Genomic DNA, 23,576 nt, shown 5'->3' with positions numbered 1-23,576 from the left:
CAAAGGGGCACAAGAGAACTTTCTGGGTGACAGAAATGTTATATGTCTTAATTGGGGTAGTGTTTGTCAACACTCATTAAATTGTACTCTTGTTTTTATTTTGTCGTATTTAAATAAAAGTTGATTTGAAAAATATTTGGCAAATGATACCATTTTCAACTTTCCTTCTACTATCAGAGGCGATACCGTTCCTTTTATCATTCAGGTTCCCAAACCTCTCCTTCTCTCTTGCCCTCCAAATTTTGACAATCACCAAGTCCCATTACAACTTCTTTCCAATGTCTCTCTCAGACCACCATTCCCTCTCCATTTCTTGGCTCTAACTCCTCAGTTATTGCAATAGACCCTCATTATCAAGGCTCCTGCATCTAGTCTTTCCTCTTCCAGCTGCCTTCGTATTCCACTGAGGTAAAAATCTTACCAAAATACTACTTTGATCATGTTATGTCTCTGCCAAAGAGCCTTTCATAGTTTCTTATTGTCCTTAACAACTAAGACTTATTCAGTGCTGAGTATGTGTCAGGCAGTGTGCTTAGTGTACTCTTACACATCTCATTTACTTTAAAGGCTCAATGAAATATATGCTATCGTCACTCCCGTTTACATATAAGAAAATGGAAGCTCATAGAAACTAAGTTGCTTGTCCCAAGATCACATGGCTAAACAGGTGGTGGAACTGATATTTGAAGTCAGGTCAATATTGGTTCTTTCTTTTAGAACAGGATTTTTTAACCTTTTTGGGTTTGTTTTAAACATTAGTGGAACTCCCTTTCAAAAGAAATCTTACCTAGGACTCAAATAAGACCGATAAAAGCAGAGGTGAATTAGCAGATAATAGGTAAAAGGCGTGAAGCCCAGCACCTGAGTTTCAGAGATATCTCTGAAAATCTCTGCCCCACCACACACTATCTCTCTTGTGGAGTTGGTTCTTTTTTTCACAGGTATCTATCTTTTGCTCCCAAACTCAGTGGAACTGGAGTTATTTAAGAACAGGGGCCATACTACCCTATCAGGCTCACTGAGTGCTGGCTCGTAAAGAGGGATAGGTGACCTCTTCACTGGCCTGTCAGGCTATAGCATGGACTACAGACCCAGGATTGATCCACGGTAGGCAGGAGGCAGTCACTGTTCTATGGCCAAGTCATACACTGTCTGTACCTTCAGCAGCTATCTCAAACTTAACTCGATATTCAAGTTTCCTTTCAACCTCAAGATACAGTGATTCTAAACCTCAAGAGTTTAAGAGTCAGGGCTATCCATTTCCCTTTGCGACTCCACCCAAATAACAGATCTCCACCCTGCTTTGTCCTTGCCCCAGACTGCTTCCTCTTCTTCTAGATCCATTTTCAAAGAATGAGGAGATAAGACCCACTTTCAAAGACTGAACCACAGAAATACACGGGAAAGGTGGCTAGATAAGTGAGCACAGATGCACAGTTGAGAAGATTTGATACAGATAGGGAATGTGGACTAAAGTCGGAAAGGAATAAAAGAATAAGCCAAATGAAAAAGATGAATAATAATCTGTCTATGGCCCTGAGCTACAGGAAGAGTTAGGGAAAACATATCTTACTGGCTTTATCACACCCATCCAGAGCAGCTTTCAAGGAAATCCAGGTCCGATTGTTTCCAGTGTGAGAAAATAACTTTATCTATGTATTTTAAGTTATACAAGACCATTCTTCTGGTACTGGGTCACTTGAGAGCACCCAGTATGGGAGAAGTTGGGCTGGGAAAGACTTAAGACTTTATCCAAAAGCTGGATAAGGAGTGACCTGTATTCACACAGCTCTGCCCCCCAAGGCCTCTGAGACCTACCTCCCACCATGCCTAGAATCACTCTAGTTTCTCATTTCACTTTTCACTCAGAATTTGTAGTTGTTTTTGAAATCGAAAGGGACAGGGGACAAGGAACTTAGTCTAGAGGCCTGGCAGCCAACTGACTTGGGCAGACCCTTACCCTCCAGAGCATATTTCATGTCTTGGGCAAACAGATGCCACATCACTTCTGCGCTGACTTTTCCCACATTCAACTCCTGAGGAAACCTGTATGATGGAATAAGCTACAATCAGAGAACAAGGCAAGAACAATTTAATTTGACTTATTCTAAGGCTAAAGTGGCTCATTTGTGGAGTTCAGACTGAGGATAGGAGAAGCCTAGGGAAAAGGTTTAAGTTCAATCTGGAGAAAAAGGGACCAGGAACCAGTGGTAGCAAAACTTGGGGCAAAGGAGCCCCTCAGGTAATGAGGGTCCAGGGAAAAAGGGCTGGAACAGGAAGAAAGGCACAAGCAAAATAAACTGGAGGGTAAAGGTCAAGGGGGTGGACTATAAGAAGGCCTACTTTATTCACAATGGACAGACACATGGTCTTTAGGGTTCCTGAGGGTCCCATGGCAGCCATAGTCCCAGAGAACCTCTCACTTCAAGGAGGCTGGCTCAGTCTGAGCAGGGACCACCACTTTCTTTCCACACCTGTTTCCAGAACAGTTACCCAGACAGATATAAGGGACAGAGGGACAGACGGATGAACAGGAAGAAGACGTGGCACTGTAAACACACAGAGATAGCAAAGAAAGAGACTGTTAGACAGATGGACAGACCAATCACCAATCAGACAGGACCAAGTGGGGCTAATACTCACTGGTTCAGAACAGGTGTATAGGAATTCTTATCTTCCTCTATGATTGACACAATGAGCGTGATGAGTTTGGGCCAGAAATCCAAGTTTCGAATGCTGGGCCCTTGCTCCTCTAGAGGTAGCTCCTGCTTCTTGTTCAAAAAGAAACAGTGATAGAGAATGAAAGTCAGAGAAGAATGTGGACACTGTCTCCAACCTTTTTCTTCTTCTTCCTCTCCTCATTCCCCTTTCTCTAGAATCAGGGATTCTTCCTCTCCTAAAGTCTGTCTTCCTCAAGATTTTCTCTGTTCTGTCAGAAGGGTGACTAAAAGGAGGTCTCTTGGACCATTAAGTGTATCCCTGAGACCTTTTCTCCCCAGTTCCAAGGCACTGCTCTGATAAATTGGGTCAGTCCCGGAGATATAAAAGGAGCTCCTTCCATCTCAGTTGCTTTAGTTACAGTGATTCCCTGGATGAAATAAGAAATCCTTCCAGTCTTGCTAAGTAGGTCTAGTTCCACGTGACCCCCAGTGGTAGCCCTTCTCTTCTAGTGGTATCCCTTCCTTTGATACCCCTACTCCCCTCACCCTCACCACACACATTCGAATCTCAGATCCTTTCAGATTCTGCAGAAGCTATTCAGTAGATCTAGCATGCAGGTGATCTCAACCTTCAGCAGGGTGGGACTTCCCTTGATTCCCTAAATGTTACCCGGAAGTATTGACTCCCTTCCTTTGACTCTCTGAGTATAATTAGGAAAGAATTGCATCTAGGAAGCTATTTGCCTAGCTGGATAAGGAAAGCCCTTGATGGAGAAGGAACAAGGGAAAACAAAGGTCAGTCTAAAGAAAGGAGGAGCACCTCTACATTCATACCTCAGACAGAACAAGTAGGTGCTACCGCAGAGAAGCTGGAATGGACATTATCTACCACTGGGACAAAGGCAAAGGTGTAGCTGCCCAGAAGGACAGGAACAGGGCATTTTTGTGGACTAACATATGGCAGTACAAGGTCTTCAGAGTTCCAAAAGAGCCTGAATTACTCAGAAGTTACTAGAACCTAGCACAGAATCTACATCATGTTGATTCTACCTTCTAATAAAGCTTAAATATATCCTCTACCTTTCACTTTTTTTCTTCTTCCTTTCACTCTTAATCTGACTACCCTGGCTCAGGCTCCTATCATTCAAGAATTTCCTTTCTTTTGTTTTGAGGTACAAGGGTCAGGGATTGAGCCTGGGGACCTTGTATGTGGGCAACCAGTGCTCCAGCGTGAGCCACAACAGCTCCTCCTTACTGGTCTTTAATTTTCTATCTAAACCACCTTGTACCTAGCTGTCAGTAATACTTGTACAAGGAAAATCTCATGGTGTTAATCTTCTGATTAAATCTCTTCAATAAAGTTCAAACTTTTTCGCTTGACAAAGGTTCTTCATAATACGACTGATCTCTCAACCTCATACTTTACCTCTTCTCTTTTATTCTAACCATTGTCATGACACCACCACCATTTATTTAGTGCTTATGTGCCAGACACTCTACTAAGAACTTTATAGGCATTATCTCATTTAATCTTCATAAGAAGCCCATTAGGTAGAAATTATTACCACCTTCATTTTACAGATGAGGAGACTGAAGGACAAAGAGATTACATGATTTGCCCAGGGTCATATAGCTAGTAAATGGTAGGACCAAGATTTGATCCCAGATAGTTGAATTCCAAAGCCTGATGCTGTAACTGCCCTAATTAAATTGCATATACTTCCTTATATAAACATACTTATTCACGATTCTGTGCCTCAAACTTTATTTTCTCCACATGGTATTTTTCTTTCATCCTCCACCTCCGCCCACTTCTTTGGCTAATTCCTCAAAATTTCAGTCAAGCTTTACCTCTTGTTAGAAGTTTTTCCTGACACTCTTGGTTAGATGTTCTTCCTATGGCCTCCCTCTGTGAACCTCTGGTACAGACTTAACAGACAACTACAATAAAATGTCCTAATAACAAAATAATAGAAAACAATAAAGGTAAAAAGCTTGCCTCCCACCTCTACCAAGTTATGAGAACCCCAAAGGCAGAGACATGTCTTAACTTAATATACATTTATACTCCAGTATAAATAATGAACAACGAGAAAATTAGAGTAAGAGAAAGTAAAAAGCAATTAGCAAGGTGCAAAGGCTATAAAAGATCCCTGAGTGGTTTATAAGCTCTCTTTCAAAGTATAGGTTCATTTTATGCTAAGGAAGAGAGAACAAATATTCAGAGAGATCCCTGTATGGTCGAAAGATCAAGTCTGAGAACAGTGTCTTCCTCCAGCTGAAGAGAATCCACAGATGAATGACAGAGGAGCACAAAGTATAGTAGCCAAACAAAAGCTCTAGAAAAACCTCCCACGGACTTCAGAACCAAAGGGAAATTTTATAAACCTTAAAGCAAGGAAGCCTTAAAGATATGGCTGGTACAAAAAGTACATCTGAGGCAGCATGAACAAGATTTCAGTCTTTACAAAGCTGCTCATGGGAAGCAGTACGAACTGGATGTATTCACTAAAGGATAAATGTCAGAGATTTTTGTTGTCCTCCCATCATTTGCTGTTCAAATTCTACCTCCTTCCAAGGTCTATCTCAAATGCCCCCTTTTCAATGTAGCTTTTCCTTATATCTGCTTTTCCTCCTTGGAATCACTTCAGTTTTATCCCTCTCTTTAAACAAATTGCTGATTGGAGTTAAAATTCTGCTCATGAGACTAGGAACTTACTGAAGGACCATTACGCTTTCCTCATCTCTGTACTCCCATAGTTCAGGGCAAGGGACATTCCATGCATATTTGGTGGACTGAAGGAAATTTATTCTAAAAACGTTTGGTCAGCAAGACATTCCTAAGATGAAAATTGTTATTGAGTTGATGAGGTTAAGAATGAAGTCCTGGATGTGAAATGAGAAGAAAAAGGATACTGTTGCAAGGACCTAGAAAAATATACAAGTTTACCAGATATCAAATTAAGATGCCAGCCTAGGTCAGGTGAAGTAGCTTAGCATCACACAAGCCTGACTATCAGTCGATGAATATATATCAGAACACGAGGCAATGCAGAGAGAAGAAGTCAGAGGGTAAAGTGACACTTTCAAGGGCCAGCAGCCGAGAGAGACATTTACAGATCTCAGTGGGAAGGTGGACTGAGACTCCAGGATGCTGCAGAGGGGTCCATATGAGGCAGAATAAAATTAACCTTGGGGGAGAAAAAGACTTTGGAATGGACTGAGAAGTCACCTACTCAACCCCTTAAGTATGCTATTATAGAATTTAGGTTCACTTTCTTCAGCACCTAAGTAAAACTTATTGTGGGTATGTCATATCTTGTTCTAAGAGTCCCTATGATCTAGATAGTCCATACTCCACAACTCTATCTCTCTCAAGAACATCAAGGACTTTGTCATAAGCTCCCTTCTACTATGAACACAGCAAAGTAAGACTGAGGCTCCAAAGAGCCATTGACAGCTGACCCCACTTGATCTTGAACCTCTTACCAGCTGATACTGGCGGCTGTATAAGTCATGGCAGTTATTGAAGATATATTCATATGTGGAGTTCAAACAGGCCTTCACACAATCCTTTACCACCTGGCTGGCTCTTGGAGGGCTCTGCAGTTCTTGGACCTGCCAAGGAGTAGAAGAAATATGGGTCCAAGTTCCTGTTCACCTGGGTGGCTCTCCTCCCAGCCTATTCCAGATTCCTCATTTTCTCTATAGGTCCATGAACCTTGCCCTGGGATTAAGTTGCCAGGACAGTCAGGGAGAACTGTCCAGTCCATAAATTTTTTTTTTAAAGATTTATTTTTTATTTATTTCTCTCCCCTTTCTCCCCTTCCTCCTCCCCCCCACCCCCCAGTTGTCTGCTCTCTGTATCCATTCACTGTGTGTTCTTCTGTGTCTGCTTATATTCTTGTCAGCGGCACCGGGAATCTTTGTCTCTTTTTGTTTGTGTCATCTTGCTGCATCAGCTCTCTGTGTGTGTGGTGCCACTCCTGGGCAGGCTGCACTTTTTTCACACTGGGCAGCTCTCCTTTAGGGGCGCACCTCTTGCACATGGGGCTCCCCTCCGCGGGGAACACCCCTGTGTGGCACAGCATTCCTTGCGCGCATCAGCATTGCTCGTGGGCCAGCTCATCACACAGGTCAGGAGGCCCTGGGTTTGAACCCTGGATCTCCAGGTGGTAGGCAGATGCTCTATCCATTGAGCCAAATCCACTTCCCCAGTCCATAAATGTTGATCCATGTTCTGTGTGCTCTCTCACAAGTAACCCAGGAAACAAGTCTATGGAAATGTAGGCTTAGTGGAGATGAATCCTGTGGCTTGGACTCTGCCCAGTGATTATTATTCTCTATGTCCCTGTGGTCAGAGCTGCCCAGCTCAATCCATCCCTTACCTTCATTCTGAAGAAAGTAATGCTGGTCAGCAAATCCACCGTGGATTTCAAGTCCTGAAGCCGCTCAGGGCTCCCAGCAGGGAAATTATTCTGTTGCAAATCAAGCAATTTTAAGAAGAAAGAAACAGAAGAATATGAAAGCCTTCTCTGCAAAAAGCTTCCCCAACTGCTAACCACTAGGATTCTCCGTAGTTGAGCTGGGCAGAAAAAGCTATAACACTACAGGTCTCCCTTTCTTTTCTTTTGATAAAGACAGCTCCTTGCTGAAAGCAGGGGTTAATAATCTCCAGCCCAGAAGGCAATACATCCAACTCCCAATCCTACTTCCCATGCAATACGTGAGCATTTGCACAAATGAACAGATGCACACACCCACTTGCATATACACACTTTTCTTGGGTGAAGATTCTTACATCCAAACAACGAATTCTTCAAAAGTTACATTCTGACTGTATATCCAGGAATATAAGTGAAGCCATACTACCAACTAGACTGAGACCCAGGACCTGTACTTTCCACACAGACGATCCCAGTTTTTTTACTGTTCTGGAGCCAGCAGACAGCAGAACTGAGCAGAACTATTTTGGGGATGAGCCTGAAGGCCTTGGGAACGTCCCACCATGCCTCATTTCATTTTATGAGCTTTAGGAGAAAGCTGCCATGGAGAGCTGGAGAGACATGGTTGAGCCTCACTCTATTTCAAGAGATGGTTTTTTAAACCTTCAAATGGCTATTTATATGCCAAATATAAGATATACAGTCAACTCTCCATTAGTCATGCAAATGGAGGCACTGGAAATACAGACAGTGAAAATCTTACTTCTTTTTTTACTCTCTGGTTGTTTTTATACTCACTTTTTAATGTGGGTATATTGCCTGTTCTGGAAATTCAAAATACTTTAAATAATAAGGTCATTCTAAGAGGAATCTAACTTAGGAGGAACTAAGAAATTGCCCATTTCCCTATCTGCCCCCTTCTCAGGTACTTATCCTCCTCAATAAATCTATTTCTTCCCTTTATACTAGAAATGGGCATGACCTCTGATACAAATTACTTGCCCAAGCCAAACTACTCTTTCTCTCCCTAGCAAGGTTATCACACCCTTTCTGGAAAATGAGGAAAGTATGGAAAATGCAATAAGGAAATAGAATTAAATACCTAAATTTTAAAAGGGCATTTTCTTGGAAGAGATTATCTTCAGGAGACTCTCTAATGAGAGATTGGTAGACTGATGTGAGGGGAGGTTCAAAAGCTAACTGTCTTTAAAAAAGCAACCATGCCTTCTGCTATTTTCATAGTCCGTGGTCCTTGGGATTTGGAGTACTACAGCAGTTAGTGGCATTGGCTATGGGAATGATGACAAAGACCAATTTTCCTTGTCTTCTATCTTTGTAGCCAAGATTGGCCTACAGGCTCCTTGGGCTGAGTTTGATACTACTTGTTTTCCCACCCCACCACCCTGTCTTTACTCACCCTGTATGTGGAGAGGTCAATCCTCAGTGAGTTGTGTAGCTGGTCCAACAGTTTTACAAATCTCTCTTTCTGAGGGTGGGAAATAAATAATGAGAAAGAGAGAGGTAACCTGTTAGCCCCCAAAACTATAACAGAAACAGAACTACCTCTAAAGGAGCAGAGGAGGTGGGGAGGAAACATTGGGTTGGGCACCCATTCTATCCCATCCCTGCTCAAGGAGAGAAGAACAAACTATGTAAGAGAGAAATGAGATAGGCAGTCCCTGTTCCATCTCTAAGCAACTCTTTCTCAAAATGGGGAATCTGTTCACACCACCAAGGGGGAAGCCAAGTCCCTGGGAGGGGAAACAGCTCTTTCTTAACGAGAGTCAACAGAAGATGACCAATGCATTTCCATCCCTTTGGGACTGTAACTTGTCTTTGTCGATAAAATGAAACCCCAAACACATTCTCCAACTTGTTCCTGGGTTCATGATCTGCTGAATTATCCTGTGGCATAAGTTATATTGCCATAACCTGGCAGTGAGAAATATTCATACATTTGGAAGATGATCAGGCAGAGATGATGGGGTCTCTCTTGACCCACATTCCACATCATTTCCCTTAATTTGTACTTTTTTAATGTTAAAACAAATAATATATACTATTTTAATGGTTGATTTTTATAGATGAAGTATAATTAAATGTAGAAACATGTGCTTGTAGGCTGTTGGCATAGCACACCTAGAACTCATATACTGATTATACTATATATAGTTAGCACATAATGGAATGAGATAGAATGAAACAGATATATGACAAGCTTAACCAATAACATAAATTCATCTAAAGAAAGATTTTATCAATAACAACAAAAAAGTGGCTAAAAAAACACACAGAAAACAGAAAAAGCAGGAAAATAGGGCTGACAGACTTAGTGGATTTGTGGGTATTGGCAATTTCATCCCTAAAGAGGCAGTCTTAAAAAAGAATAGAAGTAGTCTTTGGGGTGGGTCAGAGACATGTCATCTAGCTTATATCGAATTTAAGTCAAGGAACATTCTGCCTAGTGATTCAACTTCCTGGGTACTTTAACACCTGGAAAGGACATGCCCTGGATAGAGAAAACAGTTCTGACACTGGAAAAGGGATGGCCTCAGGTACACACTAGCATCCTAACTTAGATATCAGTCTCATATGAAGTTAACTGGCATAAATCTGTCACAGGAGAGAGAATGAATAATATTGGGAAAGGTCCATTTTTGGACCTGCAACACTGAGGGATATGGTGACCCACCCAATAGTGGTTCTTTCTGAGACCACGTGGTATCCCATTTGGGATCTCCAAACTATGATGGTGCTATTCCATCTTCTTTCATTCATCTGTGTCTGAGGAGAGCCTATTAGCAAAGTCTACATATCCATAAAGACACAAAGTTCATAATGTCAAGGTGGCAACTATCTAAATTTTAGGCATATCAAAAAAAAATCAAACTTTATTAATTGATAACAAATAGTTCTCATATGTGTTCACATCACACTTACCCCAAAGTTGGAGGCTGCAAAGCGATCAGATGCAGAGACATTGGTAGAGGCTGTTATATGGGCATAGTAGGCATTGATGTTGGCCAATAAGGTGCTCATCACTGCTGGCACACCAGGACACATGTACTTGGAGGACAGACATGCAAAGTGCCTGAAAAACATAGTACCTTCACCCTCAAAGACTCCTCAGGGCTTGCAGCAAAAGCTAAGGAATCCAAGATCTCTCTGATGTGTGTGAAGCTTCCAATCACCTTGGCATACAAAGATCATCATAATTTATTCATTCAAATATACATTCAATAAATTTCTATGTGCTAGGAATCCAAAGACTTGATAGTTTCACAGGGAAAGCAGGTTTTAGTAAGTAAGCCAATAATCTGAGGCATGTTATACAAAATGCTGTGGAAACAAACAAGATCACCTAAATTAGAACAGCTGGGGGTAGGAAAAGGTTTCTAACAGAAGGGATGGTTGAGCATAGTCTTAAATTATTAACAGGAATAAATCAAATTGAGAAGTGTGCGGACAAAGGGAAAAAGTGTACTGTTAAGTTAAATATATTCAAGAGAGGATGATTTATTTAGGAACTCTCAATTATGGCTACTGTTCAGGATATCTGGTGAAGAAAAAGTAAGAAATGAGAGGGGAAAAGTAGAAAGAGAAGAGATAATAATAGTTTAGGAGAGTGGAAATGGCTCAAGCAGTTAAGTGCCTGCTTCCCACATGGGAGGTCCCAGGTTCAGTGCCCTGTGCCTCCTAAAAATAACAAAAACAAACAACAAGCAAAGCAAATGAAACAACCAACTCAGGGGAGCCAATGTAGCTCAGTGGTTGAGCACCAGCTTCCCACATACAGGTCCCAGGTTCAATCCCCAGCCCCTAGTCCCTCAAAAAAAAAAAAAAAAAAAAAAAAAAATTAAGTGTGATAGTAAATTTTTAAACAAAGGCACAGTGTGATCAGATATTTCTTTCAGATATGTCACTTTGATGATAAGCTGGCAAAGAAGAGTTGGAAAGATAAAATTGAGATTGAAAGTTGAGGAGCTACTGCAATCATTCAGGCAAGAAGCAATGAGATACTTAATGGAACAGAGAAATGGTTAGGAATACAGACTCTAGAGCCAGACCTTGAATTTGAATGTCAGCTTTACCATTCACTCAGTGACTTTGGATAAATTATTTAACTTTTCTATGCCTCAGTTTTCTTGTCTGGAAATAATGATACCTACTCCAATATGAGGATTACATAAATTAACATTAAATATTCCCTACCAAAAACACCTTTCCTCCTTTTCAAGACTCAGCTCATGTCACTTCTTCAAGGAACTATTCCAATATGCCTCCTCTAAAATTTAGGTACCCTTCCCTGATGCTCTCACAAGACCCTGTGACTACTTCTATCATAGCACTTGTCACATTTTAATTGTAATTATTTGTTTACTGGTCTGTTTCTCCTACTAGATTGAGTTTACCAAATATGGAGGCCCCATCCTATCCATCTTTGTGTTCTTAGCACCTAGCATTGTGTGACACACAGTAGGAACTCAAAAATAGTTTGTAGAATGAATGAAGCACAGCCAGGACACTAGCTACCCTCTGCTTACATAGGGCTGCTTCTTGTGCATAGTTCTCGTGGCAGCCTCACCAAGAGACAAGCTACACCTCTTCTCATAGTATGTAGGAATTCTCACAGGAGTCTTGGTCATCTCCATACACAGCTGCTTTTCCTAAAGCTTAGTGCCCCCTCTGGTTTCCAGGGCAGTCTCAGTTGGCTTCTCTTTCACATACACATATACACATGCACACATACTCTGTCTACTCACACCCCTGATGTTCTGGCAGGTTTGTCCTTTGTACACCCTTCCCATGTCTTTTCCCTTCCCCTCCCTGAGCTCTGGGGTAGACACACAAAAACCTCTTCAGTTCTCTGGGTTACTGATAAACACACTCTCTCTTGCACTGGGGCATAGACAAGCTCAGGGAGAAAAACAAATCAATGAATCATGGTATACTACCACTCTCCCCCCCCCCCCTACTAAGGACCTGTCCAACCTGTCAGTGTGCCTTCATTAGCCACCCAAGGGTTAATAGCCATTGCCCAGGGCCCCAGGGGAGCCTCACGTCATGGCCTGATATATGGACTCGATGCCATAGCGCATGGCAAATTCATCCACAATTTCTTGAGCTGTCTCATCAAAGTACACCTTCCATGCATCATCTCCTCGAGCCTCAGGGATCCGGACTCCTCCACTATCCTGAATGTCTGTGAGGTAATGAAAAAGGTTCTGCAGAAGACAGAGCAGAGAAAAGGAAAGGGTTAAGAAAAATAAGACCTCAGGACCAGCTGGCCTCTAATGTAGCAGAACAAAAGATTTCATCAATTAGACAACTCCTGGGAAAAGTACAGCCTAAAGAACTCAAACTAGGTTGCCCCAAAGGTCTTGAGCTTGTCTACAACATCAGTCAGAGAGGAACCAGTTCTAATCAGACCCCACTGGGAGCTCTGGCAGGCTGGTGTGCCTAGATTGGGACCAGTTAAGCTCAGGAAAGGAAGGGGCTTTTCCTGATCAAGGGTTTATTGTATGCAAGGTACCATGCCAGATGCTCTTCACACCTCACTTATTTAATCTTTATCACAAACCAGTGAAGTAGAATTATAAGATAACATAATTATATCTTGCTATCAAAGAGAAAATCAACTGAGGGTCCAGAAAGATGGCAACCATGCTGGACTTGCTTAGGTTGTTACTCTTGGGATCTAACATAGATGTTTCAGTTTGGTTTAATACATAAGATTGAGAGTATTTCCTAGTTATTAAAAAAAAAACAAAAACAAAACACACACACACACACACACACACACAAAAATGGTGGCAAAGTCCAGGAGACTATGAATAAAATGCCACAAAAGGAAAACGGACTTTGGCCCAGTGGTTAGGGCGTCCGTCTACCACATGGGAGGTCCGCGGTTCAAGCCTCGGGCCTCCTTGACCCGTGTGGAGCTGGCCCATGCGCAGTGCTGATGCGCGCAAGGAGTGGGGTGCCACGCAGGGGTGTCCCCCGCGTGGGGGAGCCCCACGCGCAGGGAGTGCACCCATGGGGAGAGCCGCCCAGCGCGAAGGAGGGAGCAGCCTGCTGAGGAATGGTGCCGCCCACATTTCCCGTGCGGCTGATGACAGCAGAGGCGGACAAAGAAACAGGACGCAGCAAAAAGACACGGAAAACAGACAAGCGGGGGAGGTGAGGGGAATTAAATAAATAAAAATAAATCTTTAAAAAAAAAAAAAATGCCACAAAAATTCTGTCCTTTAGGTTATTGTTCAGTTCTTCCTGCAGCCCCGTAGGCAATTCTCACATTACTGAGACACTTAGACTTGGGGCTGTTACTTAGACTGTTCAGGGTTTCACAGTAAGCCAAAGATAAAATTAAATAGCAGGTTCCCATATCTTCAACCATCTAGCAATCCTACTTATTCTCAAAGGCACCTCCCCAGCAACACTTTGGTGTCCCATCTACCAAGAACTGGCTTACCTCATGGAGACACGTATACTGCACATGATACGGGGCCACCTTCTCCTCCCCCTTGATCTCCACACTGATTTGTAGTCGGATAGCCCCCGAGACAGCTGACTTGTCTGTCCTCTTTTCTAGGAAGGAAAGAAGACTGGAGATTGATACCAATGCCACTACAGACAGCTTAGACAGCCCCCATCATGCCTAAACCCAAGGAAAAGGAGACTCTGACTCAAGCATTCACTCAATAGGATGAATTCACTCCAACGAGTTCAATGAATACAATGAATGTATTTCTACAAATACCCCTGAACAAGTTGAGTGGGACTATAGGGGTGGTTTGGAGGCTAAAATGATTAGGGATGAGTATGAAGATTAAAGGGCTTTCTGAAATCTGGGGAATGTCCAGCCAGGATGAGTTCCAGTCTCCCTCATCCCTACCTATGGTCAGTTTTCTATGGGTAAGGAAGGCTCTATATAGAGGTATGCTTTGGGGATTGTGTGATAGTTCTAGTAAATGGGAACTTCCCTAGGTCCCCTCTTCATGTTCTCTTCTTTCTTTTGGTCCTGTTTCCTTACCCAAGTTGTACCAGACATCCATCTCTCCGCTCAGTGTCCGGACCTCAATTATGGTTTGACCAAGGAAATCATCTGACTCTCGCTTTAGCCTCTGCTTTACTCTTGATTTGATGTCATCATCCTCATCCCATACACGTACCTTAATACGATCAGAGGAGTTGTGACACTCACTGTGAGAGAATTAGGCAGGCTCTGTTAGAGATTGAACAAGTAGCTCCCAACTCTTTATTATTTCCAATACCCTCCCCAAAAGCCACATCAACTGCACTTGAGGAAGAGAGGGAGCCAGAACAAGGTTGGTACTAAAGTTCCCAGTGAGCCAGCAAATGGCTCTTCATTCCTGCTCCTAGGCCTCACTGATAGCAGTGCTATGGCTCAGCTACCACCATCCAGCCCTTACTACCCTGGACAAGGAATGGGATAAGAAAAGGGTCAATTCTGACTTTCTGTGCAGCTAGCTATATCAGAACACCAACAGGAAAAGAGATGCCACAGAGCCCTAGGAAGCAACTGCAGCTCCCTCCTCAGAGTACAAATCATAAAATTAGTAAATGTACTAGATGCTCATGGTATATTCACCTGGCCATATCTGCTTAGCTTTCTATCTAAGTCCCCACTGTGTGTTTGGCGGACTTCTAACGTCCTTTAACAGTCACTTGAATTGTCATCTCTTCTATGGTGTTAGCTTTGTAGAAAGGAATTTACTCTGGTGCCTCCCTCAGCTCTCCTTTTCTAACAGCTAGTTTATGAGTCCTGTTGCCTCAGCCAAATTGTACTCAGCAAAATTACCTGCTCTTTCTCTGTGTTCTCATCTTTCCATATTCCATTAAAATATTATACTGTGGTCTACTGAAAAACAACAGACAAATCAACAAGGGGTTTCTTGAAGTCAGGGATTACCTTATTCATTAATAGATCCATAGTATCATATGAAGTGTCTTGAAAGAATAGGGGCTTATCAAATTGTTTACTAACTGGATAAAAGTAGGCAAAAATGACTGAAGAGTCAATATATTTAGAATTAATTATAAGAAGTCAAACAGGAACCATTCAGATTCCCAAAGAAATAGGTGCTTCCTCTAGTAACTGCTGTCTCTGGATTGTAGAGATTAATTTACTATGTCCCAATCTCTTTCTACACGAGTTCTCCAAACAGTCAACAGAACAAGGTCTCAACTTGGTCCGTCTGCTTAGCTGCATCAGACCCAAACACCTGTTCCTAGGCCTTAGAGGCATGGCAAAGCAACCTATCTGGACTCTCTAGTTCTTGGCTAGAACTTGTCATTTGTGAACTAGTCCTTACTGTTATATAAAATAATATGTAAGAAAAATAGGTAATATAAAAAGGAATGAAAGGTAGAAAGAAAATCAAACTCCATAAGGGAAATGGAAACTGCTCCAGATCCAGATTTCCTTCTTTACACCAGAATTAACTAGTTATAGGGCAAGGACATTCCTTCCCTACTCTTTAGAAAAACCTAACCCCTCCTTGGCAAGGTAGCCAGAGTTGGGAGGTACACAGTAGGGTGGTCAGTCCCTGGTTCTGTCACTGAGCAGTAGTAAAAGCTTTCTAGCTCTAGAAAAAGTGGTATAAAATGCTCTGGGGCCTCTTTCACAACCCTACTTAAGACACAGAGCTTAGGACAGTAACCCTGATCCAAAGGTCTATGAGAAGAAACCCAGAGAAAGAAATGGCTGCTACCCAAGTGAAACATTTGAGAAATGCCTCTACTCAATCTCCCTTAAGGCCAAAGCCCAGTATGGCAAGACTTAATGTTGCCCCCAAAATACACACAGTCTCAGGCAAGACAGTGGGCTGCCCTCTGTGACTTACAAATGGAACTTCTCTTCCCAAATAGGATTTAGGTTTCCAAAAATGGTCTTGGTACGCTTCTTGGTTTTGCCCACTTGCACCGTCACATAAGGGTCACTGGATCCTGTCTTGTCCTTGGCTTGTAGGCCCTGGGCACACATCACTGTAACCCAAGCACATATGGATAGAGGCTTCAGAATATGCATCAGAAGTTGGAAGCCCTCTGTAGCATCACTCACTTGCTCTCCATCTTAGAGCAATGTCTACATGCTCCTTGCACAGGAATCCAAACCTCCCATCCCTCCACATCTATTTTTTTTTCCTCAAAGCCTAGTCCAAGACTGCTCCTCTTGACTTCCAAACCCTAACTGACCATCAGATATATGCATGATTCAGTCCCACCCACCCACCCAGTAAAACACGGGTTAACTATTTCCTGGTCTCCTGCCCATTCTCCTTCCTCTACCCCCAGCTCTTATACTATAGGACTGTTAATCAAATCTGTAATATCAGATTGTTACCAAATCCTTGTATTATCATTCACACTGTTTGCAGGTACCAGTCTTGCCTTTCCTAGCACCCACTGTACCAGAGTGTATCTTCTCTCTCCCCAGCCCCTTACTCCTTCACACTCAGGCTGCTGCTTCTCTAGGTTCCTCCTCAAAGTCCACTTCCTGCCCCCTCAACCTTTGGCCTGCTCACCAGTGATGGTTATCTTGGCCGACCATTTGGAGGTGCCATCCAGTACACTCTGCTTCACTGTTTTCATCTGCTGCACATGGGCTACCTTGCTCACAGTAAAGACATCCCGGATAACTTCAAAAATCTCGGGCTTATTCCGCTCTCTGATCTTCATGCGGTCCTTCATGGCCATGATAATGTTCTGGGTCCGGTCCTCAGCTCCATGTTTAGAGCTCTTTTCTGCAGCCCCTGAAATCCAGAGACAGAAAATAGGGCTAACGAACAGGCCAAGACCAAAGATCAGGCTGAGGAATAGGCCCTGGGAGAGTCCACTAAGTAGTAGGAGAGGCTTAGGTTGTTTGAGGTATCTCTGGGAAGTCATTCACTGTTGGATTTGCTGCCTATCCAGTGGAGTTTAAAATACAACTCAAAGAGTGGCCAAAATAGTGGTAGTTATTAAGATGGCTCATTATATTAGTCTATTTAGATATAGATTTGAAATTTCTCATCAAAAAACAAGAAACTTAGAAAAAAACATTGCTTAGTCATCAGCTGGCTTTGTCTTTAGATGGTGGTTTGAGAGATACTCTCTAACCTTGAGGTCAAACTGTCAGCAATGGGTGTCTCAGTTATTAGGGAGGGGTAGGATGTGAGCATGACAACATCACTAAACTCATCCAACCACCAAGCCATGGTACAGATTCCAGAATTTATCAGGACACTCAGATCGATTCTGCCATGTTACTTCAGTACCTTTTAACCTCGGAATATAGTGTGGTATGGTGAGAAAAATATAGCCTTTGGCATCAGACCGACTTGGGTCAAATCCTGAGTCTACTATTCCTAGCTGGGTGAATTTGTTTCTTCTCTGTAAGAAGAAATATAATGGTACTTATCTCTCAGGGTTATAATAAGTATTATATGTGATAATACACCTAAAGAAACTAGCACTGTGCTTAGTACCTGTAGGTAATCAATAAACGGTCACCATTATTGTCACCACTATCATTATCCTGGCAGATCCAAGGGCCATCTGTACCAGCCATGACCCCAGCTAGCTCTTCTCAGAAACCAGCAGGCTTTCCCTGCTGCCCTAAAAATCATGGCAGAACACAGACTCTTCCAGTGTATTCACCAACCAGGATTCTCAGAGGAGCAGTGGGCGCCCCATCTTCTTTCGCTGACCCTACACATGGATCTTACCTCTCTCCAATTCTCAAAGGCTTAGGTTTACTCCAAAATCCCTGAGCAAAAAAATAAAGGCCAACATCTGCATCTTATCTCCTGGGAGCAGGGGAGGCAGGTTTTCTGTCCAGGGAGACCCAAAGAACATTTCATTCCATTCATGCTTCATTGAAGTCTTAGGGAGAAGATATTTTCTGATAAATGAAAAGTGAGCTGGGATGCATCCCATTACTGCCATTTAGCATATCTCATGCAAGGTGTTACTTCCTTGGATTGGGACCTCTAACAAGCCCTGGAGGAGAAGTTGGACACCCTGGCTAAAGAACAGCAGTTCAAGATGCTTCCAATAAGTAGTCTTTGCAGTGAGCCAAATTGCTAGCTCTCAGCAATTAAAACAAGGATCTGCTGGCACCTGTTTTGTCACCCCCTCATGATAGGTTTGAGCAAAGTCATCACCAGCATTTGTCTTCAGACAGTCTTTCTAGAGACCTATCTCTTCTTCTGACTCTGCTTTCCCATCTCTCATGTCTCCTGTAGCCATGGCGCTAGCACCAATAGGGCTCTTCAAAGGACATTTTATGTGGACAATTCCTCAAGGTCTTCCTGGGCCCCTTCTATATCATATATCTTTCCTTAGGATAATAAAGTACTTGTGAGTCTAAAGGCAGCCTTCCCTTTTCCTACCACAGTCCTTGAAGCCTTCAAGGATTTTTTGTTTTGTTCTGTTTTTTGCTATGGTTTGGCTCAAGTAATATCTGGAGGGATAAGAGAATATTTTCCCTCATCTTTGACAGAAACTTGTTGCTTTTCCTACTCCTGTTCTCCCTACTCCATGTTGGTAGTACAACCGCTTATTTTCCCAAGGTCTTGGGAGTCTGGCACTCTCTTCCTGGACTTCTGCCTGATCCATATGAAACTTCTGTTCCTGGCACTGCTGTCTAGAAGCGTCAATTATGATAAAGGTAAAAATGCTGCATTCCCCTGGGTTCTAGGGCTTAGACCTCAGGAGATCACTCTGTGAGGCCTGGAACCTCACAGAAATGACTCTCTCCTCACTAGTGCCTGTCCCCAATTGAACATGCTCTAGTCATTTGGCCAATACGTACAACTGTCCTAAGTCTCTAGAATTACCTGAATCCTGGAAGAGATTCTTCCCCACCAGAAGGTCACAGAAAGTGCAAAGAATTTTTCCTAAAGGTGCTTAAGAGAGCACTATAAGACCTATTATTGGGAAAGGCAATGTCCCTTGACTCAGGTCCCTATCTTCTCTGAAAAGAAAAGGGCTTCAGAATCAGTTAGATTGTAAGAATGATGGTTCAGCAAATCTAACTCGTTATTGCCAGACTATGTTGGAGAGGCCCTACTTCCCCTACCCTCCATCCAACATCCGCAGGGACACTCACGCTGCAGGCAGTCGGCGTTGAGCAGGTCCTGGCACTTCTCATGGCACTTGACTCCACACTCACTGCAGCGCATGCCCTGCCGGGCAATGCCCCAGAGCAGGCCCTCACACTCATAGCAGTAGGTGGGGGTAGTGGCCGTCCAGACCTCAAAGTTGTGGGGTGTGGTACACGAGATGGGGTAGATTAAAGCCTGCAGGGTTTTCTTATACACATGGGATTTCTGAAAGACACATACCCATCACCCATCAGTGACGTTAGGCCTGTTGGGGGATGCCTGAACTGAGACCCTCAGAGGAAAATTGGGACCCTGGCTTCTCTCATAGTAGAGAAGAATCTCTAGACTAGCCTACCCCGCAGCCCACCCTGGCAGAAAGAAGCTGCCAATGTAGTAAGCTTCTGTTCTTCCAACATGGGTTTGACCTGAATGCTGGGTATGAGCCTTTTCCTAGCATTCAGGCTTTCCGGAGGACCAGAAGGCAACCACAAAACCCTGAGCTTCAGAAGGGCCAGTGGGTCACTTCCTCCTAAAGGCCAACATGAGATATGGGGGCTTACCCTAGTCTGGACCCTTGCCTATCCTAGTGTGGAAAACTGAGACCTGTTGCTTTTTATTATTTTATTAATGATGTATGCCCAGCACCCTGGAATTGTCAATTAGTATGACTACAGAGGTGATCACCTGTCCTCAGGGCAATGGACTCACAAAAGCCCATGAAATGATCACTTACCAGTTCTTCATCCTTGAGAGAGGTACGTGTAGCCATTGCAGAAGTAATTCCTGCCTTCCGGGACTGGACCAATGACTATGAGAGAAGACCTGCTATCAGCCCTGGCCACCAACACCAAGAGTTAGCAAAGCCCTGGGGAAGGAGTGTCAGTGACCAGAGCCAAATATTTCCACTCTCAATCATAGGGCTGCCTCTGGTAACAATTGTCCCAGGCTAAAATACAAAACCCAAGTCCCTCAAGGAACTGTTATAACAGTGTTCAAACACCACTTCTTTCAGACTCCCTATTTCAGAGTCCATAGAGTTTCTCTTTTCCTCACTATTCTTAGGAAGTCTACCCCACAGAAACCCCTTGCATATAGGAAGACAAAAGTATATGAAAAGGCTTGTATTACAGTAGGAAACAGGTCACTAAAAATAGCATAAACACACAACCCTGCCAGAGTCACATTCAGGAACCATCACTGAAAACAATGATTCCATGCTGTCCTATGTCCCCTGGTACCATCCCATGTCGACACAATCCCTGGGTGGCTGAAAATGCAAGCAGGTAAGTGAGAAGGGCACTTGGGAAGTGAAAGAGGATAATGCAGCCTCAGTCAAATCAAGAAAGGCAGGGAATTAAGCCTCAGAGCTGGGGCTTCCCTGCTAGCCAGGCTCTTATATGGAGGGGTCCCATGTATTTGTTAAGCCTGAACTTTAGGGGTGGACCCTGGAGAGGCACATGGTTTCCCTAAGGCAGTGGGCATTGGACAGACAAAAGACATATAATTAGCCTAAGGCAGGAGGAATGGTTGGGAGTGGCCCAGGTGGTTTGAGATGTGGACTCTTACAGAGGATAGGAAGGGGCTCTGGAGACACTCACCACAGCCTGTGCAGAAGAGAGCAAAGAAAAGAACAACATGATGTTAAAGCTCTCCCAGGACATGAAAACTTTGAGAGACAACTAAGAGGTTCTGCCCCATAGTCCAAAGTAGAGAACAACTCCCAACCCCCTCTACGTCTATCTAATAAAAACTTTAATCTAGACAGCTATCCAGGCCCCAGGGTCTAGAGGTCCTGCTCTAAGGAGAGCTATGCCACAAAGTAAAAGACAGGCAAGGGTAAAATACAGAGGAGGGGAAATAAATGAACAAGATGCTGTTATCTTGTTAAGGAAGAGGAGCTGGTAGGCAAGGAAGGTTCAGAGGAAGAAAAAAATAGTAGGAAGAAAAGAAGAAAGAGAAGAAAGGGGATATGTGAGACGCTGGAGGAAGGAAAGATGTTAATAAAGAAGAGATGGTGCTTCTGTGGCTATGGAGACATACAGGTTTTACAGTCATGGCAGATGACTCTGGGGTTAAGTGCCTTGTCAGTGGGCCCTATTTTGGAATTTGTGTTCCTGAGTGTGATGGAGTTGGACTCACTTGTGACCTTTCTACACATGCCTCTCCTGTCACTTTTACTGAACCTGTGGTTGGCACTGGGGTTGGTTTATACTCAGGAGACTTGAATCTCTCGAATGGCCATGTGCCAGCTGGGCCCTGAGCCTCAGCAGAGTTAGTTGCAAATCCTACTCTCTGGTTCGTTGGCCTTACCCAAATGAGCTAACAGGGAGGTGAAGATGGTCAACCACCACACCAGGGAACTGAGAATGCCTACCACTACAAGCCTGAGAATTGCATCCATCAACTATGTGGGATCTAAGCCCTCTCTCGATTTAGAGATGGAGTGGACATCACCATCCCAGGGTCCACAGAAAGGAGGAATAAAATATGGATTAGAGTGAACTTACTGGTATTCTACTATAGAACTATTGTGACTCTAGCAATGGAAGAAATTGTATCATTGATATGGAGACAGTGGCCATGGGAGTTTGCAGAGGGCAGGGAGAGGGAAGAAGAGATGTGATGTGGGAGGATTTTCTGGACTTGGAGTTGTCCTAAATGATATTGCAGGGTCAGATGTTGGACATTATATATCCTGCCATAACCCATTGAATGGACTGGGGGAGAGTGTAAACTACAATGTAAACTATAATCCATGCAGTGCAGCAGTGCTCCAAAATGTATTCACCAAATGCAATGAATACGCCACAATGATGAAAGAGTTTGCTGATGTGGGAGGAGTGGGAGGTATATGGATACCTCTCATATTTTTTAATGTAACATTTTTTGTGATCTAGGTATCTTTAAAAAAAAAAGACAATTAAAAAATAAAATAAAAAACAAAGAGAGATGATATCAGAATTTATCCTCATCCAACCAGCTAAATGAGGAGCTGGAGCAGAAGAGTTGTAAACAGGAGAAGAAAGAAGGAAAGGAGAAAGATGATAAAGGCATAACTTGTTTTATTGCACTTTGCAGATACTGAGTTTTTTTGGGGGGGGTAGTTGTTTGTTTGTTTTTTGTTTAAATCGAAGGTTTGTGGAAACTGCATTGAGCAAGTCTATCAGCATCATTTTTCCAACAGTATGTGCTCACTTTGTGTTTCTGTGTCACATTTATGTAAGGTACGTACATGTTTTTTTGATACACATTGCTACTGCAAACTTAATAGACCACAGTATAGTGTAAACATAGCTTTTATATGCATTGGGATACAAAAAAAATCGTGTGACATGCTTTATTGTGATATTCATTTCATTGCAGTGATCTGGAACTGAACCCACAATATCTCCAAGATATGCCTGTACATAAATTGTAGCAAATAAAGGAGTGAAAGAAATGATGATGAGAAAATGACAGACAATGCTCCGATTCAGCCAACTAAGGAGGGAGAAACTGGTGGGGAAAAGGGGACAGAGAGGGGAGGAAAAAACAGTAAAGGAGTAGACAAAAAAAGCAGAATAGGGAGGAAAAAAATATAGAGGAGCAGAAAATGGAAACAAGAAAAAGGATTCAATCTTCTGGCTTTAGAGTTCTGGGACTCTGGGAAAGCTCACCAATGCCTGGATCCCACTCCACACCACTCCCCACAAGGCTACAGATAATTTCTTGAGCTGATCCTATTTCAGAGGTGACCCAGGATTGGAGCTGCTGGTCATCCTGGAGGTACCGAGATCAGCTTAACTCCCAAGCCTCTTTCAACTTAATTGCACAATATTTTAATTACTTCTCAATGCTGGATCACTAAGTTAAGAACCAGGGGTATAGAGATAATTTAGAAAGCCTATCTTTTAGGAGGAGACTTTCACTTGACCTTCAAAAAGGGGTAGCATAACTCATACTCATGCCAAACCAAGTTCAATGATCTAAATTAGAGGTCAAAAGCAGTTTCCATTCCAGATCATTAAAAATGGCTGTAGAGGTACACAGGAACCAGATACTTAGACAAATCTTTGAGAACTTTTTTTTTTAAAGATTTATTTATTTATTTAATTCCCTCCCCTCCCCCAGTTGTCTGTTCTCTGTGTCTATTTGCTGCAACTTGTTTAATCTTTGAGAACTTAAGCTGTAAATGTTCAAGGTAGAAACCCGAGCTAATGAAGAACTGGGGCTCTGACCAAGGAATGAAATAGAATGAAGTCCCATTAGGATCATCACTAAGTCTCAGTAAGGCTTTAACAGAATGATCATCAGACTAATACTAGTCACTAATGCACCACTTCCTGTCCTGACAGGAATACCCCAAGGACTAAGCCTGCACA

At 42.9% G+C, this 23,576-nt stretch overlaps 1 protein-coding gene across 5 annotated transcripts in view; it reads right to left on the bottom strand.

Moving 5' to 3' along the window:
• The window catches only part of UNC13B (unc-13 homolog B), a 293,983-nt gene that overhangs the window by 13,498 nt on the left and 256,909 nt on the right, over positions 1-23,576 (bottom strand). For 3 of the 5 annotated variants that reach the window (XM_058302037.1, XM_058302038.1, XM_071216839.1), the window contains 13 exons: positions 19,949-20,023; positions 19,221-19,440; positions 16,654-16,881; positions 15,973-16,114; positions 14,139-14,308; positions 13,578-13,693; positions 12,167-12,330; positions 10,046-10,196; positions 8,523-8,591; positions 7,049-7,138; positions 6,150-6,278; positions 2,644-2,771; positions 1,961-2,046 (listed from right to left, as the gene is read on the bottom strand). In XM_058302037.1, the coding sequence (XP_058158020.1) occupies positions 1,961-2,046; positions 2,644-2,771; positions 6,150-6,278; positions 7,049-7,138; positions 8,523-8,591; positions 10,046-10,196; positions 12,167-12,330; positions 13,578-13,693; positions 14,139-14,308; positions 15,973-16,114; positions 16,654-16,881; positions 19,221-19,440; positions 19,949-20,023 (1,768 nt within the window). The remainder of the gene's footprint in view (positions 1-1,960; positions 2,047-2,643; positions 2,772-6,149; positions 6,279-7,048; positions 7,139-8,522; positions 8,592-10,045; positions 10,197-12,166; positions 12,331-13,577; positions 13,694-14,138; positions 14,309-15,972; positions 16,115-16,653; positions 16,882-19,220; positions 19,441-19,948; positions 20,024-23,576) is intronic. The other 2 variants (XM_058302039.1, XM_058302040.2) reach the window with 2 other exon arrangements.

Source organism: Dasypus novemcinctus, chromosome 8 (genome assembly GCF_030445035.2).
Source record: "Dasypus novemcinctus isolate mDasNov1 chromosome 8, mDasNov1.1.hap2, whole genome shotgun sequence".
NCBI classification, from domain to species: domain Eukaryota; kingdom Metazoa; phylum Chordata; class Mammalia; order Cingulata; family Dasypodidae; genus Dasypus; species Dasypus novemcinctus.
Note: the sequence above shows the minus strand (reverse complement) of the source record. Positions and strands in the feature narration are given on the sequence as shown.